Genomic DNA, 20,387 nt, shown 5'->3' with positions numbered 1-20,387 from the left:
AGAGCATGCTTAAAATCCTTAAAATCCTTAAAATCTTCTTCCGCTACCAAAAGTTCCAGCTCCTTCATACTTTCACCTACAGACACCAAACTTTAAAATGTTCACAAGATATTCAGCTATATCTTTTACAGATTTTGTGAAAAAGCTGTTTAAGTTTAGTGATCATTTCAGAATATTTCATTACATTTAGGGCATCCAGGCTTTTGTTGTCTGTTTTGTTTCCATGGTTACCAAAGCTTCTTATACACAGTGATGGGGAGTGGGGGGAGGCGGCTGGAGCATCTCAGATTACAGAGCCCGGGGGAGAGCACAGACACACCATGTACTGATTTATAATAGAGGAATATGATGGGATAGTTTTGATGGGGCAATTCTGATGGGGTTTTGATGCTATTCAGCATTCCCTCCAGGAAATGTATTTTCTAGTTTCTAAAGTAAGCCTGTGACAAGGCATATAGACAAGCCCTGACTGACATCTGTAACTGCAAGCACTGTAGGATAGTTCACCCATAAAGTCACAATAGAAGCACCAAACTCATTAAGGTTGTCCACTTAAGGCTCTTTCACACGGCTTCGTATTTGCCACGGTATGTTATGTTTTTGATGCGTTTTGCTGTGTTTGCAGTGTGTATTTTCCCTGCACGTGTGGCTGGACAAAGCACTTCCCACAGGTGTGTTGCATTTTTTATATATTTTTTTTCTCTTTTTCAAAAAGTTTATTGATTTTTCCAAAGGAATATTGACAAGTGACATCAAGTGACAAGAGTAACATACATATTTCGAGTGTCAGCAGTAAAGAAAAGAAACAAAAGAGGAACAATTGTATCACTAATCGTAGCAATTCAACAGGAATGGTAATAAGGTGATGTAAGAGATAATCATTACCTACAAAGAAATAGGAGGAGAGCAATGGGTATCAATCAGATTGTTGGTACTATTGCTAGTAAAAATAGTTCATGTAACTAGCAATGGTTTTTATTTAAGGAGTTGGACAATAACTCAGGTAACCAGGGATGAAAGATAGCCTAATCCTTCACCACTCTTTTTTCCTCTATATACACTTATTTGTTTTGCTTGGTTTCATTATGGCCTTTGTCAACAAAACATTTTTAATGGCACAAAAAATACTATAGTTCTTTTTTATTTGCACACAGTATGTGGGGTATTTATAAAAACTTCACAAAGCTGTCCATCGAAACTGCATGTAAATTAGTTTTTTGCAAATAGATCCAAATCAAATCTCCTCGGGCTATGTTCCCTGCAGTTAGATTGTGTGAATATTGCATTGTGGTGACTAGATGGTGTTGAGGCGCACACTTATCTTCTAGGAGTGTCAGAGCAATCTAAGGGACATACTGCATTATGGCCACTAGATGGCACTGAAGAGCAAACTTGTTTCAATAGACAAACAGTTATGCTACAAATAATCTCAGTGTAAATGTATGAAATGTCATTCCTGTCAACAGTAGGAATGACAATATCTGCTTTTGTCCTTTCTATATATCTTTATGTTGGAGTGTTTTACATCACATATGGTCACAAGTCATGGGATCACAATTTCACTACAACGAAGAAATGTGTTCTGATAGCATAGCTCTTGACTACTATAACAGAGCATAGCGAAGAAAACAACATGTATGAAAAATTGTAAGACACTTTATACATATCCATAGGTGTGCGCAGCCTATTGCATTAGGGTGTGCATGCCAAAACTCAAACACACTGTAACGATCGCTCCCTGTGTTCATTCAGAAAGGGAAGTGGCCAGTAAATTTACATATTTACAGGCCCTTTACCCCCACTCATTCTAAAATATCCCCCTGTGTGTGCCCGCATCAACAGCTGGTGGGAGAGAAGAGGAAAGAAGCTGACAGCTGCCAGGGGGAGCCAGGGCAGTAGGGAGAATCTGCACTGCACAGGTGATTAGGGTGTGCCCAGGCACACCCTGTGCGCACGCCTATGTACGTAGCTCTGTGCTGGCTTGGTCTGTTTACATTAAATGTGTAGATTGCAGCTTTGGACACATTCACACTCAAAGAGTGGGAGGAAGACACATAAATGTGCAATACAAACATACTAGAAAATCCATTTGAGGGTCTCTCATTTACATGGCAACTTGGTATGACTAACAAAAGTAAACATAAATTAACTTGAATTTAATTCAGTACATAGAATTAACTACTTAAGGACCAGCCTCATTTTGAGATATTGGTGTTTACATGTTTAAAACAGTTTTTTTTGCTAGAAAATTACTTAGAACCCCCAAACATTATATATTGTTTTTTTTCTAACGCCCTAGAGAATAAAATGGCGGTCATTGCAATACTTTTTTCACACCATATTTGGGCAGCGCACCTTTTTTGGAAAAAAAAATCTCTTTATTGAATAAAAAAATAAGACAGCAGTAAAATTTGCCCAATTTTTTTTATATTGTGAAAGATAATATTACACCGAGTAAATTGATACCCAACATGTCAGACTTCAAAACTGGCACCTGCTCGCGGAATGGCGACAAACGTTTACCCTTAAAAATCTCCATAGGCGACGTTTAAAAAATTCTACATGTTGCATTTTTTGTGTTACAGAGAAGGTCTAGGGCTAGAATTATTGCTCTCGCTCTACCGATCGTGGCGATACCTCACATGTGTGGTTTGAACACCGTTTTCATATGCGGGCGCTACTCGCGTATGCGTTCGCTTCTGCATGCGAGCTTATTTTACCTTTTATTTTTTATTATTACACTGTTTAAAAAAAATTGGCACTTTTATTCTATCACAAGGAATGTAAACATCCCTTGTAATAGAAAAAAACATGGCAGGTCCTCTTAAATATGAGATCTGAGGTCAAAAAGTCCTTACCAGACATGGATTTGTGGGCAAGTCTCAAATGCTTGAACCTAAGGTGGTAGAGCTACCAGTAACAAAGTCCACTGAAATGCCCAGAAATGTGGGTGCTGGAAGCTGTCTGAATATACCGCAGGTAGGTCACACAAGAGTCTCTAGCGAGGGCTAGGCTAAAAGGTACCAACTGGTGCTTTTAAATAGTAAAACGTTTCGGTGTTTTCCATTATATCCAAGGCACAACTACTGAGTAAAGTGAGGTGTGGTGTTAATTTTGATGTCAAATTTCGATTTAGTTTTGGGCATAGTCTTTTGCTAAAATGTTCTTTTAGTTTTAGTCGTATTTTATTCATCTGAATTGGTTTAGTTTTAGTGGTATTCTAGTCGACTAAAATCTGCAAGACATTTTAAACAGCTAAAATCGAATAAGTTTAGTTAAATTGTAATGCATTATTTAAGCATTTCTCCAGAATTGCCAATTCTAGGGGTAATAATGTAATAACATTATTTATGGAATTATGGTTTTAACATATACTACAGACATAGATTTAGCCTTTGTGATATATAATGTCTTTATAAATAAAGTTTCATAAACACTCAAAAATAATGCTTTTTGACAAACAGAAGTGAAACTTTAAAGTATAAAAAATAAAACACAAATAAAACCTGTAAACTCTATTGGCTGTAATGCCATTGCACATATTACCTGAATATATTACCAGCATTAAATATTAAGTAAAAAATAAGAAAAGCCCTTTTCTTATTTTTTATTTTTTCGTTCAGCAGCTTAGTAGATGCCCCCTACTTATTCTTATGTGGTAGTGGAATAGTGCAATACATGTTTAAACTTTAATGTGCTATTAAAGGCTGGGGATGGAATTGTGTTGCCGATTTAGATGAGGCCAGCAGAGCAGTGTTAATTTTAATGTCAAATTTCGATTTTGTTTTAGTCATAGTCTTTTGACTAAAATGCCATTTTAGTTTAAGTCATATTTTAGTCATCTGAATTGTTTTAGTTTTAGTTGCATTTTAGTCCACTAAAATCTCCCGTACCAGTGCTAATTTCGGCAACGAAAATATTTTCGTCTGCGAAATTAACACTGGTGGTGTGTCTGTCAAAGTACCTTTATTCGTTTTGATTATTTTTTGCAGGCAGAATGTTGCATGGAATAGAGATCTGAAACATTTTTTAACCATTACTGTAGTGAGCTTTAGGTTCTGCAGCAATTGTAGACCTCTTAGCAGACAAGCAGAAGATTTTAGAAGTCACTTTGGCCTACATTTTATGGGTTTGCCCAGTTAACCTATCAATATGGCGATTAGGTAATGAAATAGGTGTGTTTAAAGGCATTTAAAAAATAACATTAGGTATAGGTGGTATTGCCCAAGCCATGTGGTGGGAAAAAGCCTGGTTTCACACTGCTGCACTGTGCTTTGGGGGCAGCGCGAGTATATCTGCGTTTTTTAAAGTTCTACTTGCAGTTTTAAAAATGCAGCATAGTGCGCTTTCAGAAACATGCGAAAAACATGGCCAAACCGCAGTGTAGCAGTGTGAAACCGGCCTTAGAACCATATTTCAGTGATTAGTGACTAATTCAGAGACTGATTTCATAAGTGCAAGTTTCAAACCTCTTCTGATGGGTACAGTCAATGTTCTGTTACTGTCCTTGGAAATTAGAAAAGAAGCACTGTATTATACAAATAGACTGTGCTGCTTCCTGCGAGAATTGCACCATGTTGATAACAAGTATTAAATGACCATGTCAGTAGCTTAACTGCAAACATTTGTTCTTAGATGTTTTTTGCGTTATGAAAGTCTTTCCTCTTGTTAGGCAGATTCTCTTGTCCCAGAACTGCATGTTTGCATTTACAGGATTTATTATTTTCTTATATTTTCCCATCTTTCTTTTCATCATGAAAGTCAACAATGTCTGTTTCTTTGGTGGCAATGTGGCTCAATAAATCCAGCAAATTTTCAGTGGGATTTGAGTGAGCACCTAAAGCAGGCTCTTCCCTTTCTAAAGGCAAAGAAGGTATATTATGCAGAGATGTATCCGGTGGCTGTAAAAATGTGAAAGGACTTTGTGTTGGGAATATAGTTTCACTTAAACGATGGGATGCAATCAGCTGATCTTTAGTGATGTGCTGTAATTTCTCCTCACCTGTATTCAGTGGAGCTTGTACTGACCCTTGTTTCTGAATATCTTGTTTGGAAATTATTTCAGGGCTTGGTTGCTCAGTGTTTTTCTGAACACAGTCAGTATTTATTACAATGTTTGATATAGGTGGAGGATTTGATTGCAGTGGGGCATCATTTTGGACTAGAGTTTCAGAAGAAGTAGTAACCACCACTTCAGGTACATTTAAAGCTGAGTTTGGTGTAATGCTGTTTTCATTTGAGGGTTGTCTTTCGGAAGTATTTGATCTACTAGACTCCCGAATAACAGTTAAATCATTTTTAGTGGTGCCAGGCTTCACATTTTTATCCATAGATTCGTACCTCTTACTACCATGTAAATGAGTTCTTCTGGATGGAACATCATGGAAACTGCCTATGTAACTGGTTTCACTAGGAAAGAATGTAGCTGACGCATCACTTCCCTGTCGACTAAAAGTACTTCTGCTGGGAGATTCAGGATGCTCATGGACACTTAAAAACCGCTTGACTCTTCTTAAAACAGAAGGTTGTCTTCTATGCTTCTCTTCATCCAGAAACCAGTCCTCATGTAGAAATACAGAATCAGGTAGCCTGCAGCAGAGACAAAAAGCAGAAAATAATGTATTACTGTTTGCATGGAACAATGGTTCCCAACCTCAGTTCTCATGTCCCTCCAAAAAGTCATGTTTTCAGGATGACCTTTACCTTGCACAGGCTCATTAAATCAATGTTATTAGCTTGGTATTTATGACTGCTATTTTGTCTAATGGAAATTCCCAAAACATGGCCTTTAGGGGGTACTTGAGGAATTTGGTTGACATAGAATGATGTAACAGTTAGTTTAAAACTTAAAGTGACACTAAAATCTGATTTGAAAAAAATAAAATCTTACGTATTCTTAACTTCTAACTTCTATTGCTTTCAGTCTCTTTCAAGTATCCAAATCCCTTTCTTTACTGCTGCTGTGATCTGACTTCCTGTTAGTGAGTGATTACATTCTTTGTCCATGGTCCCACTGTATGTCTGAACATGCACATCTGGGGGTCTCAATCACAGGTTGTGTGCTGGAGCTTCCTTCCCCTATCCCCCTGCCTCCTTTGGAGTCGACATTAACTGTCAGAAATGAATTGTGAAGATAGCAGAGGAGGCAGACAGCAGACAGAAATCACACAAAGGGGTTGATTTATTAAAACTGAACTGGAGAAAAATCTGGTGCATGGTAGCCAATATGCTTCTAACTTCAGGTTGTTCAATTAAGCTTTGACAATAAAACCTGGAAGCTGATTGGTTTCTATGCAGAGCTGCACCAGATTTTGCACTCTCCAGTTTTAATAAAATAACCCTAAAGCCCCATACACACTGTTAGATTTTCTGCTGATTTTTGTCTTCAGATTTACCAAAACCATGTAGTGCAAGGGCCTGCCTGACTGCATACAAATGGAAACTCCTGAGGTTTGACCTCATATTAAATGGTTTTGGTAAATCTGAAGGAAAAAATCAGCAGAAAATCTGATTGTGTGTATGGAGCTTAAAGAGGAAGTAAACCCTTACAAACCACTTTGACCTACAGGTAAGCCTAGATTAAGGCTTACCTGTAGGTCCAAGAAATATCTCCTAAACCTATATGGTTTAGGAGATATTTGCCCGAAAACGGGCACCGCTGTCTACGGCGCATGCGCCGTAGACAGCGGCGCGCAGGCGCACTAAACGCGGCAGTTCCAAGAATGGAGCTGCCGCATTTGTCGACTCCCGTGCGCATGCGCGGGAGTGACGTCATCGCGGCTTTGCCGAATGACAGCGGCGGAGCTGCGAGACGCCACTCCCGTGCGCATGCGCGGGAGAGATGTCATCGCGGCTTCGCCGCTGTCATTCGGCGGAGCTGCGAGACGCCACAAGCAAGATGGATGCGGAGGACTACAGGGGACAGCGGCGACTTCGCTGGCTCCTGTGTCAGGTAAGTGACACATAATGGGCTACTATGCGATGCATAGTAGTCCATTATGCTTTACCTTTGCAGGGAAAAAAAGAGGAAGTAAACTCATCAGGGTTTACTTCCTCTTTAAGTGTTTAAAGTTGGAGCCTATAGGCAAACACTATAGAAGGGTGTGCTTTGTTTATTTTTCATGTCAGAGGTTTACAACTCATTTGAGTAGTAGATGTGTGAATTATTTTTGGAAAATAAGGATATCATTTAGTTAAAATTTAGTTTAGTTAAATTTTTTTAAAATGAAGGTCGGTACTTACATTGAAAATAAAAGCGTCCCTTATTCTTTTTTCTTGAAATCTCTATTTCTCTTAAATGAGTGACTGATAACATTAGCAAGGTAGAATTGTGCTGTTTGTGTGGAATTGTGTAGGAATGTACACATTAGTAAAGCTTCATACTAACTTTGGAAATACGCTTTTACCTGGTGGAAATGATAATTACCCCATATGGACTGTTGATCCCAAGAATGAAGGAATACAGTAGTCAGCAGCTGCAAGTGTGTATGGTGGTCGTGCATCAGAGTCATTCCAGTAGATGTCTCTACTCATCTTTGGTACGTTTCTATGCATCTCATCCACAGCCATTAGGGAAACCTAAAACCAGTGATTTAGCTATTATTATTTAAAAGCCTATAATAACTCTTTTAGTAACACAGCTTCATAGTGCATGTGATGTATTTCATGACCTTAGCCAAGGATAAGGATGTTTAAGTGGAAGATTATTTACAAGTTTTACTTGTGCTTCTTTGCCACCTACCTGTAGGTATGGCTGTCCATACAACTGTGGCTGCTAATCCAATGATTGTGAACCCCTTCACAGGCCATTTTGTCCCATGCAACTAGTGACAAAACTTCATAATTAACTATTATCTGTAAAGTACTATGCTTCATTCCTACAGCAAATTTCGATAAAGATAAAAACATCTGAAAATAAAAGATATTATTTTATTTACTTTACATCAGGTGCCCCCAGTGGAGTCCTTCCTTACATCAGGAGACCCCAGCAGAGTCCCTCATTACAACAGAAGCCCCCAGCAGAGTCCCTCCTTACATCAGGTGCCCTCCCGCAGAATCCCTCCTTACATCAGGTGCCCCCAGCAGAGTATCTCCTTACATCAGGTGTCCCCAGTGGAGTCCTTCCTTACATCAGATGCCACCAGCGGAGTCTCTCCTTACATCAGGTGTCCCCAGCAAAGCCCCTCCTTACATCAGGTGTCCCCAGCGCAGTCCCTCCTTACATCAGGTGTCCCCAGCGCAGTCCCTCCTTACATCAGGTGTCCCCAGTGGAGTCCCTCCTTATATCAGCTGTCCCCAGCAGAGTCCCTCCTTACATCAGGTGGCCCTCCTTACATCAGGTGGCCCTCCTTACATCGGGTGTCCCCAGCAGAGCGCCTCCTTACATTAGGTGTCCTCAGCAGAGTCCCTCCTTATATCAGGTGTCCCCAGCCAGCGGAGTCCCTCCTTACATTAGGTGTTCCCAGCCAGCAGAGTCCCCCCTTACATCAGGTGTCCCCAGCCAGCATAGTCCATCCTTACATCAGGTGTCCCCAGCCAGTGGAGTCCCTTCTTACATCAGGTGTCCCCTCGGGTGTGGGCCACAGGTGATTTGGCCTCTGCGCCATTACAGAAGACAAGCCGAAAGGAAGAACCAAGAGGCAGAGCCTGAGTTACGCCCCTTTTTTCTTCCTCATGATAGCTGATCTTCAGTAAAATGGCGGCCAGCAGAAACATTTTTCCTGTGCCTTCTGCGGCCTCTAGCGTAGCGGTGAAAAAATGGGAAAACTGCAATTTCCCAGGAAACGCTAAGACCGGGACAAAGGTCTAAATCCCAGGAATGTCCCGGGAAATTCGAGACAGTTGGCAAGTATGGGCTGGCACTTAGAAAAGAGTCAGGAAGATTCCATCAGACATTTGTTTTTTTATACATGCCGGCTCCATGAGTGAACACAGAGACATTTTAAAACAGCACTATAACAGCAAATTTTCAAAATGTATTGCCCCAATTAGCTGAGAAAGCTTATCAGTAGTCTCACAGCCATTGGGTTAAATGCAAGATAGTCCATAATTGAAGCAAATTATCTTTTTATAGCCATATACAATAACAATGTATACACAATATAATATTAATAAAAAAAATAATAATAATAATCCAATGTAAGGAAGCCACTCACAGGTACTAATATAAAGGTCATGTTTTATGGTTTTGATGAATACATTTTTTTAACTGGTGTCAAAACAAGACTGTTGTGCTGGAGGAGCAATTGAAAAATCATTCTTACATCACATAAAAAGGTAGAAAGTAACAGGTACGTTTTACAACCCATAAAGTGGTCAAAAATCTTAGGCTCTTGCAATCCTTTAATGCTACATGTAGCACCGCCAATTCAGAACACCACTTTGTGTGCAGACTCCATCCATGGTAGCTTTCTCAGAAAAAAAAAGAATCATGCAAAATTCCTAACCTGTAAATTTCTGTCTATACACCAGTTTGTTTCAAAGTCATCATCATCTTCTCCAAAAGGGTTAATTAGCTGCTCAGCCACCTATAATAAAAACGAAGACAATGAAAATAAACTGTTTTTGAGGCTTACATTTGCTAACAGTTACAGCATAGTAAACACTAAGAACTATGCTACATGTATATTTCTTGCCTGTACTTCTGTATAGCTCCCAACTGTCCCTGATTTGGAGGGGCTGTCCCTCTTTTGTAACAAAGTCCTTCCTACTTCCTCCTCATTTGTCTGTCATTTTGATCTGATGCATATACCTGTATAAAAAATGCACAATTTCTCAAAAAATGTGTACTGAAGGGGCTACTGGCAAGAACTGATTCTTCCCCAAACAGTGCAGAGGCCACCAATCACCCAAGCAACAGCCCATTAACTTCTGGCTCCAATAATCAGTTAATGGGTTGTCTTTTTATAATTTATTGTTTAAAGAACTTTAAACAGGAGAGGGGGGTAGGGTGGTATGGGATACTCCAGGAACCCTGGATAGTAGCAGGAAGACATTCTTCACTAGGCAATGTGCAATTTGTTTAGTTCCAAAATCTTTTTGAACAAATTTAGACAAATTTGTTAATACAGAAATATCTGAATTTTTGAATTTTCGGAAATTAAAAACATTACAAAATTCGTAAATTAGAAAATTCGAAATTCAGAAATTCGGAAATCCAAAAATGGGAATGAGAATTCGAAAATTCAAAAGAACGAAAATCCGAAAATAAGAATGAAAAATCAAAAACCCAGAAAGTTTGAAAATCTGAAATAATAATTAACAAATAATAACTTAACTATTACTAACTATTAAATTATAGATATTGTAATTTCCTTTCAAATTTGGCTGTTAGTGAATACGAATATGAATTAATCCGAAGTTATGAATTATACATAATAACGAATGCTGTATCTAAACAAATGGAATGTAACAAATTAATAATAATAAATAACAATAAAATAATAATAAATTATCATTATTTATTATTTCGTTACATTCTACTTGTTTAAATGTGCATTCTTTATTTTTCAGATAATTCGTAACTTCAGATAAATTTGTTACGTTTACTGACAGCCAAATTTGAAAGGAAATTCCAATACCCATAATTTAATAGTTATTATTAGTTAGTTAGATAGTTATTATTTCAAATAATTTTCAGATTTTCCTGAAAAAAATGTGTAAATTCGAAAAAATGTGTAAATTCAAAAAATTCGTAAATTCAAAAATAAGAACTTTTGAATTTATGAATTTTTTGAATTTACAAATTTTTCGAATTTACACATTTTTTAATTTACGAAAAAAAACAAAAAACAAATTAAATTAAAACTAACAAATTTTTGGGCAGTCCACATGTCTATTCTTCACTAGGCTAGACTTCCCTGAACAATGGCCAGGGACCAAGGGGAATGTCCAGAACTAAGACCTTGTAAGAGCTGTCTGGAACTTATCACCCCAAAAGTAAAACAATACACAGTCACCAGGACTTTGAGCTCAGGTCAGTTCTCACAATGTCACAGGACAGCTGAAGACTTTCCAGTTTCCATCAGACATCCCTATGTTACAGGGTAACTGCACCATTCCTAGCTTCTTCTAGCCTCTCCTTGTCTGCATGATAGGTTCTCACTTCCAGTTTCCACTGAATGCTCTTCAGTGAAGGAGAGATTAATGCTCAAAATGCTACAGGTCAGCTACACACTTTCCAGCTTCCACCAAGCACTCTTCAGTAACCTCTCCAAACCAGATCTTTAGCTCCAAAGATACTAAGGAATAGCCCCCCCAAGCTTTGTCACAGCTCTCCCTTCTACTGGGCACATCTCCCCAGGAAATGTCTGGCACACAATAAATATTCAAGCTGCCTATTTGACTCTTCCTGCCCTATGTTCTGGAATCATCCAGAAGCCGGGAGATAGATAATCGAACCTGCAACCTGTGAAATCTAGAGTAGCCCAAACTATATACCAAATATTACTACAAAGATGGAAAATTCTTGTTTGATATGTATTCTACTTCATAGATAAAGTGCAATAAATCAATAATTATATCAATACTATTGGTGAATCCTAATGCAAATTGCTGCTGTGCATGCAATTGTTTAGCTGCTGTGCAAAATTGCTGCTGTGCAAACTACATAAATAAATTATTCGCTGTGCATGCGATTATTTAGCTGCTGTGCAAAACTGCTACTGTGCAACCTACATAAATAAATTATTCACTGTGCATGTGATTATTTAGCTGCTGTGCAAAATACTACTGTGCAAACTCTGCAAACAAATCATTTGCTGTGCATGCGATTATTTAGCTGCTGTGGAATCTGCTACTGTGCAAATTACGCTAATAAATCATTTGCTGTGAATACAATAATTTAGCTGCTGTGCAAAATGCTACTGTGCAAACTACGCAAATAAATTATTTGCTGTACATGCGATTATTTAGCTGCTGTGCAAACTGCTACTATGCAAACTACGCAAATAAATTATTTTCAAAAAATGCTCAACACATTACTATAAATTCATAAAGTGAATAAAATAGCTACTGCTATGCAAATAATTAAAACAAACAGTTAATATAGTGCAAAATCATGCAAATCATCATCAGATGCTAAACATTAAATAATAATTGAATAAACACTAAATAGTGCAAAATGGTGCAAGATTATCATAAAGTTCTGAGTATCAAATGATCCTTTGTGTACGCCTTTAAGTGTGTAGGTGTACCAATACAGTCCTATTTATATTGAGTAGTGATACCTAGGGATGGCCGAACGGTTCGTCCGGCGGTCGTTTTGCGGCGAATTTCGGCTGTTCGCCATCCGCCCGATCAGCGGACTTTTGCCGCCGTTCGCCCGGCGGACTTCCGTGTTTACTGTGTAAAAGAACTTTGACCTATGATGACACATCCATCATGGGGTACAGGACAGCCAATTGAGACATTACAGCACATGGACACTTGGAAATTCCCCCTAACTTATAAATAGACCCGATCCGGTGGCCATTTTACATTCTTTCTTCTGTCACTATAGGGAGAGGTTGCTGTGTGGAGCAGGGAGAGATTGCAGTGACCCAAATCGCTAGCTATTTGGTCCACAAAAGTTCTTTTCAGGACTGGTATAGGTGTTAGGTGTAGTTCAGGATATAGGTTTGAGGCACTGCTGTGCTACTGATTGTTGCAGCAGCCTGTCTCTTGTCAGCGTAGAGCGAGGGACAGTACGCTGTGTGCTGCAGGGACAGTCAGTTTAATTATTAGCTGTTACTATTAGGTCCACAAAAGTGCTATTCAAGTTATTGTTCCAGCAGCCTCTGTTTTGTCAGTTTAAATAGGGACAGGCAGGAAGCTGTGTGTGAGGCAGTGAGGGACAGTCAGTTTAATCAGTAGCTGTTACTATTAGGTCCACAAAGGTTCTTTTCAGGACTGCTATGGTAATAGGCTTGTACACGTATAATATTCTTTCTTCCAAATATAGAAAGAATATTATACTTGACTGCTGCCCTTCTGCTGCAGTAGTCCTTTATTGGTATAGGGACTGAGGTACAGTCTGCTAATCATTCACAACCTACTTGTTCCATAAAGGTCCTTATAAGGACTTGTAAGGTCTAGGGTGCTACAGTACATAGGGTTGAGTGAGGTACAGTCTGCTATTCCTTAAGGACTGGTATAGGTCCACAATACATAGGGTTGAGGTGCACTACTGCTGACTGCTGCCCTATACTGCAGCAGTCCTTTATCAGTATAGGGACTGAGGTACAGTCTGCTAATCATTCACAACCTACTTGTTCCACAAAGGTCCTTATAAGGACTGGTAAGGTCTAGGGTGCTACAGTACATAGGGTTGAGTGAGGTACAGTCTGCTATTCCTTAAGGACTGGTATAGGTCCACAATACATAGGGTTGAGGTGCACTACTGCTGACTGCTGCCCTATACTGCAGCAGTCCTTTATCAGTACAGGGACTGAGGTACAGTCTGCTAATCATTCACAACCTACTTGTTCCACAAAGGTCCTTATAAGGACTGGTAAGGTCTAGGGTGCTACAGTACATAGGGTTGAGTGAGGTACAGTCTGCTATTCCTTAAGGACTGGTATAGGTCCACAATACATAGGGTTGAGGTGCACTACTGCTGACTGCTGCCCTATACTGCAGCAGTCCTTTATCAGTATAGGGACTGAGGTACAGTCTGCTAATCATTCACAACCTACTTGTTCCACAAAAGTCCTTATAAGGACTGGTAAGGTCTAGGGTGCTACAGTACATAGGGTTGAGTGAGGTACAGTCTGCTATTCCTTAAGGACTGGTATAGGCCCACAATACATAGGGTTGAGGTGCACTACTGCTCACTGCTGCCCTATACTGCAGCAGTCCTTTATCAATATAGGGACTGAGGTACAGTCTGCTAATCATTCACAACCTACTTGTTCAACAAAGGTCCTTATAAGGACTGGTAAGGTCTAGGGTGCTACAGTACATAGGGTTGAGTGAGGTACAGTCTGCTATTCCTTAAGGACTGGTATAGGTCCACAATACATAGGGTTGAGGTGCACTACTGCTGACTGCTGTCCTATACTGCAGCAGTCCTTTATCAGTATAGGGACTGACAGTTTTGTCACAGGGTCATTTAAAAAATGACAGGCAGAGGAAGAGGCAAGCCCTTCCACAGGGGTGGTAGGGGTAGGGCAGGAGCAATAGGCTTGAGCCAAAGTGGGAAGTTGCAGAAGGTGCGTTCAATTACTTTAAAGGACGCACCAGGCTTGGTTGAGTGACTCACTCAGCCTTACTCTTCTGCACCCTCCTCATCCTCTCGATCTGCACCCTCTTATTCACTCTCTGCTATGTGCACCCCCAAAGACACTACCACCAACAACACCACCACATACCTTCCGCTTGAGTCACAGGAATTATTTTCCGATCCATATCAAGACATTTCTGATGCGCAGTCACTCTTGGTATTGGACCAGGAAAAGGAGGTAGCAACAACCGCTACTCAGCATTCTGACGACAGTACCCAGATCAGCCCAAGGAGGAGGTTGGTCCCCGGTGTTGCTGCCTACTCCGAGATCTCTACTTATAGCGGTGGGGAAGGTGACATCGATGATGACGTGTCTAGTGATGTCACGTGGGTGCCCACAAGAGAGGAAGAGGAAGGGAGTTCAGAGGGAAATATGGACCAGCAGATAGGGAGGAGAAGCAGGAATAACTTACATTGCACAGGAGGGACAAAGCAGACTGCAAATGTATCAGGAGTGAGTCATCAACCATGTACGGTCACATCTGGCGCTCCCAGGACACCGACACATGGCTCCGCAGTGTAGGCTTTTTTTAACGTGTCCGCTGCTGACAATAGCGTTGCCATCTGCAATCTTTGCAGTCAACGCATTAGTCGCGGTAAGCCCAACACTCACCTAGGGACGACCGCCTTAAGACGGCACATGAGCAGCCATCACCGAGCCCAGTGGGAGCAGCGGAACACACAAAGCCACACTCCAGGCTCTCACCGTCCAGCCTCGTCTTCTACTTCTCCTTCTCCTCTCTCCTCACAATTGTCCTCCACTCCACCTTCCATCACGCCAAGCTCACGTTTTTCTGCAAAAGGGCAGGCTTCCGTGGGCCTAATGTTCGAGCGTAAAAAAATGATGACGCCGGATAACCCTCTTGCCCAACGGTTGACGGCTGGCTTGTCAGAACTCATAGCCCGCCAACTACTGCCATATAAACTGGTGGACTCGGAGGCCTTTCGAAAATTTGTGGCCATTGGAACACCACAATGGAAGGTCCCAGGAAGGAAGTATTTCTCACAGAAGGGCATCCCAGAGCTATATGGCCATGTTCAGCGGCAACTGAATGTATCTCTGGCACACAGTGTCGGTGCCAAGATACATCTGACCACAGACACGTGGTCTAGCAAACACGGGCAGGGAAGGTATATCACTTTTACTGCCCACTGGGTGAACCTTCTGACGGCCATCAAGTATGTAACCCGTGGCACCCGTGTAGATTTGGTTTTACCGCCACGGATTGCATGCAGGCCTGGCTCTTCTTCTCCTCATCCTCCTACTCCATCCTCCTCCCTCTGCTCCTTGGCTGACTCATCCTTTTCCGCTGCTAGAGTCTCTTCCGCTGCGCCGCCCAAGCTCCCCAGAACCTATTCGACATGCCGGGTGAGACGTTGCCATGCCGTGCTGCGTCTGTTGTGCCTGGAAGCCAAGAACCACACTGGCCCGGCACTCCTTTCAGCTTTGCGTTCACAGGCAGATCAGTGGCTAACACTGCTCAATTTGACAGATGGTAAAGTGGTGTGTGACAACGGTGCCAATCTGCTTAGCGCATTGAAACAGGGCAAAATGACGCACGTGCCATGCATGGCACACGTCTTAAACTTGGTCGTGCAGCGATTCGTTGTCAAATACCCTGGGGTCCAGGACATCTTGCGGCAGGCAAGGAAAATCTCGGCCCATTTCAGAAGATCTTACACAGCCATGGCTCGCCTTGCTGACATTCAGCGGCGACACAATCTGCCGGTCAGACGTCTTATTTGCAATTACCCGACGCGATGGAACTCAACCTTCTATATGCTTGATAGGCTGCTCCAGCAGAAACGTGCAGTTAACGTCTACCTGTATAAACTCTGCGGCAGAACAGGTTCTGGGGAGCTGGGGTTTTTTTCACCGCGCCAGTGGCTGCTCATGCGCGACGCATGCAGACTTCTGCGGCCATTTGAGGAGATCACCAAACTGGTCAGTCGCAGCCATGGCGCCATCAGTGACATGGTACCTTATGCCTTCTTTATGGAGCGTGCATTGCGTTGTGTCATTGATCAAGCTGTGGAGGAGCAGGAGCGGGAAGATGAGGAAGTCGCAATACTGGATGAATTCCCAGGGGGGCTACTCTATCTGAGACAAGTGAACAACAGGAGTCTGAAGAGGAGTCAGAGGAGGATGGTGCCGGGGCGGATGAGGAGGAGCAAGAAGAGCATGCTTTAAACCTTTCTGGGATCCCTGTTGTGCGTGGATGGGGAGAGGAGAATGAAGAGGACGACATTATCCTGGATGATGAGCAGGAGCCAGGCCACCACACCGCTTCCAGTTTAGTGCAAATGGGGGCCTTCATGCTCCAGTGTTTTAATAGGGACCACCGTATAAAAAGCATAAGGGTCAAGGACCAGTACTGGGTGGCAACGTACTTAGACCCCCGGTACAAACACAAAATGGCGGAAATGTTACCGCCGTCACAGAGGGCTGTCAGAATGGAGCACTTCCAGGCCTTGCTTCGAGAAATGCTGCATTCTGCTTTTGCGTGCGCTGGCAGAGGAGCAATTCCCACTCCCAGAGAAAGAGTTGCGGGTACCAATCCAACAGCGCCTGCAAGAAGAGGTCAGTTTGAAGATGTGTTGGTGACTTCGGATATGAGGTCATTCTTTCAGCCGACCCATCGACAGGTGTCATCCGGATCCAGCATCAGGGAACGCCTAGACCGTCAGGTGTCCGACTACATCGGGTTAACGGCCGATGTGGACGCTCTGAGGAGTGATGAACCCCTGGACTACTGGGTGGGCAGGCTTGACCTCTGGCCAGAGCTTGCCCAATTTGCAATCGAACTGTTGGCTTGCCCCTTGTCCAATGTCCTGTCCGAAAGGACGTTCAGCGCAGCAGGGGGGATCGTGACCGATAAGCGTACTCGCCTAGCTCACGACAGTGTTAACTACCTCACATTTCTAAAAATGAATGAGGCATGGATCTCGGAGGAATTCAACTCATGTGACCAGTAGACCATGTATATGTCTATAAACAATTTTTTTAATCGAACACACAGACCTTCTTTCTTCATTTGGCTCACTTCCTTGTCCAAAAAAAGCACACCGTAGTACTATATGCCCGTACCCTCCTGTTTGAAGAGGTTGAGCGGTGTCATATTTCTACTGGGGCTGCTTATTATGAGGGGCTCCCACCATCCCTGTGCTGTGCTGACTTCCTCCTGGGGCTGCTTATTATGAGGGGCTCCCACCATCCCTGTGCTGTGCTGACTTCCTCATGGGGCTGTACCTCTGCTGTGCATATTATGAGGGGCTCCCACCATCCCTGTGCTATGCTCATTATGAGGGGCTCCCACCATCCCTGTGCTGTGCTGACTTCCTCCTGGGGCTGCTTATTATGAGGGGCTCCCACCATCACTGTGCTATGCTGACATCCTCCTGGGGCTGCTTATTATGAGGGGCTCCCACCATCCCTGTGCTGTGCTGACTTCCTCCTGGGGCTGTACCTCTGCTGTGCATATTATGAGGGGCTCCCACCATCCCTGTGCTATGCTCATTATGAGGGGCTCCCACCATCCCTGTGCTATGCTCATTATGAGGGGCTCCCACCATCCCTGTGCTATGCTGACTTCCTCCTGGGGCTGCTTACGGTGCAGGTGTCAGTGCTGTATATCACGGTGCTGGTGTCAGTGCTGTACATCACGGTGCTGGTGTCAGTGCTGTATATCACGGTGCTGGTGTGAGTGCTTTATGTCACGCTGCTGATGTCAGTGCTCTCTATCACGGTGCTGGTGTCAGTGCTGTATATCACAGTGCTGGTGTTAGTGCTTTATGTCACGCTGCTGATGTCGGTGCTCTCTATCACGGTGCTGGTGTCAGATCACTCTATCACGGTGCATGCGTCATTGCTGTATGTCACGCTGCTGATGTCAGTGCTCTCTATCACGGTGCTGGTGTCAGTGCTGTATATCACGGTGCTGGTGTTAGTGCTTTATGTCACGCTGCTGATGTCAGTGCTCTTTATCACGCTCTTTATCACGGTGCTCTTTATCACGGTGCTGGTGTCAGATCACTCTATCATGGTGCAGGTGTCATTGCTGTATGTCACGCTGCTGATGTCAGTGCTCTCTATCACGGTGCTGGTGTCAGATGACTCTATCACGGTGCAGGTGTCATTGCTGTATGTCACGCTGCTGGTGATCATATCCTGCACCCTCTTCTTTGCCTACCCTGACCTTCCCTCTCCTCCATTGCCTTCATGCGCTCCACAGTCCTGAATTGTCACAACAATGTCACATATAAAAAAAGAATGCTTGTAGTTGTCGATCCCAGATTCACCTCATACATGTGTTATGTCATTGGCCATGTGGTGGGACTATGTTTGCACAGCTAGTAATTATTTTGTGGCTGCAAATTTGACCTGTAGGTTTGCAAAGTTCGCCTCCCATTGAAGTCAATGGGGCCCGCCGCGAACGTTACGCTTCGCGAACTATCGGCCGCATTCGCGGTCCGCGTTCGCGAAACGTCCCGTCGGAAATTCGTCCATCACTAGTGATACCCATAAAAGTCCATCCATAAACAGTAAACGTACAAATTAGTGCAAAAAGTGCTGGTGTGCAGACAAACTCTTCAGGTGACAGCCACTGTGTACTCTTCGTGTGTGCCACTCAGCACTTTCTGCACTAATTTGCACGTTTACTGTTTATGGATGGACTTTTATGGGTATCACTACTCAATATAAATACGTTTTGCTAAAAGGTGTCCCTCTTTGCCATCCTAGGAAGTTGGGAGACATGTTATGTTATGAGTAAAAGTGTAGCCTGCTATACTGGTCATTATATTACTGTAGATTGCAACCACTTTTTTCTGAAATGAAAATATCAGCAGGCTAGAACACACATGACCCATATAAAAGCAGTTATACAGAAACCCTGTGCTCCCATATGGTTATGAAACACCTGCCCAAATCCAATATATTTGTATTATATACAGATAGACAAGCATGCATAATGTATAAACATAGACAGACAGCGCGCGCGAGAGAGAGAGTTCACCTTTAACCAGCCTGCATAGAAAAAGAACTGAAGCAGAGTGAAAACTGGAATGTAGAGGTCCAATTCATGTCCTGCATAGCCTTGTTCAGGGTCTAAGAACTGACGTCCGATTATACAGGCGAAGAAGAAAGTATATACCGCAAGAGTTACTACCTAAAAAGCATACAGCAGTGTGGATTTGTGTTAACTGTATGCAAAGAGTTGCACAATTAGAAAGTATAGTATACTTCTAGTCAGCACATATGATTATTTATTGTAGTTTTATTTTTTGATTGCAGTCTTTTCCATGTGGCTTTAACATTTATACATGCTTACACTTCAGGAGTAATAATCAGTTTTCAATCACACTACCTCCCTTCCTAACAACTGTTGACATAGGAAATCAGCCACACAGTGAATGTATTGGTTTGCTTAAGCTGGCAATGCATAAGTAGGGTATACACATACTGCTATTTGCTTTGTGTACCACTGTCCATTCAATAGAAGCCGATTGTTACACTGGCTTTTGTTGGGACAGTCCTGCTAGAAAACCAGCATTCGATCAGCACATCCAGCCAATGGCCCACTGTCAGAATACAATAGTGCAGCGGGGAGATTCCTGCATCCATATTGCTTGCGTGGATACAGGGATTTGTGAGTTTTTTTTTTTTGTTCAATTTGCTGATTGCATAAAAACTCTAAGTCCTTGTACACACGGTCGGAGAATCTGTCGGAATGAGTCTTATCGGACCTGTGTGTGGTATGCATCGGACTGATTCCGTCCGAATCTCCGTCCGACCCAATTTTCCAACATGTTGGAAAGATTTCCCGACCAACTGGGCTGGATGGACCTAATCCGATCATGTGTAGAGCATTTTGATCGGACCAAGTGCCACGCATGCTCAGATCAAATTCCTACATCAAAGCTATTGGCTACTAGCCTGAATGTAGTCCCATCGTAACGAAATTACGTCATCACGTTCTGAAAGATCGGATTTTTCGCCAACTTGGCCCGACCGTGTGTATGCAACAGTTTCGGACACAATCCGTCGGACTAAATCCGACGGGCAAAATCCGACAGATTTGGTTGGCAAAATCTCCGACCGTGTGTACGTAGGCTAAGTGTATACCCT

At 42.4% G+C, this 20,387-nt stretch overlaps 1 protein-coding gene across 3 annotated transcripts in view; it reads right to left on the bottom strand.

Annotated features, from left to right (window-relative positions):
* Positions 1-676: 676 nt before the first annotated feature.
* Positions 677-20,387, bottom strand: part of BEST3 (bestrophin 3) — a 116,305-nt gene continuing 96,594 nt past the window's right edge. For 2 of the 3 annotated variants that reach the window (XM_077468993.1, XM_077468994.1), the window contains 3 exons: positions 9,447-9,527; positions 7,427-7,578; positions 677-5,589 (listed from right to left, as the gene is read on the bottom strand). In XM_077468993.1, the coding sequence (XP_077325119.1) occupies positions 4,728-5,589; positions 7,427-7,578; positions 9,447-9,527 (1,095 nt within the window). In that variant the 3' untranslated portion in view covers positions 677-4,727. Of the gene's footprint in view, positions 5,590-7,426; positions 7,579-9,446; positions 9,528-19,275; positions 19,429-20,387 lie in introns of all 3 variants that reach the window. The other variant, XM_077468992.1, reaches the window with a different exon arrangement.

This window comes from Lithobates pipiens, unplaced genomic scaffold (genome assembly GCF_037356315.1).
Source record: "Lithobates pipiens isolate NorthernLeopardFrog02 unplaced genomic scaffold, aLitPip1_a1.2 Scaffold_8, whole genome shotgun sequence".
Taxonomy (NCBI): domain Eukaryota; kingdom Metazoa; phylum Chordata; class Amphibia; order Anura; family Ranidae; genus Lithobates; species Lithobates pipiens.
Note: the sequence above shows the minus strand (reverse complement) of the source record. Positions and strands in the feature narration are given on the sequence as shown.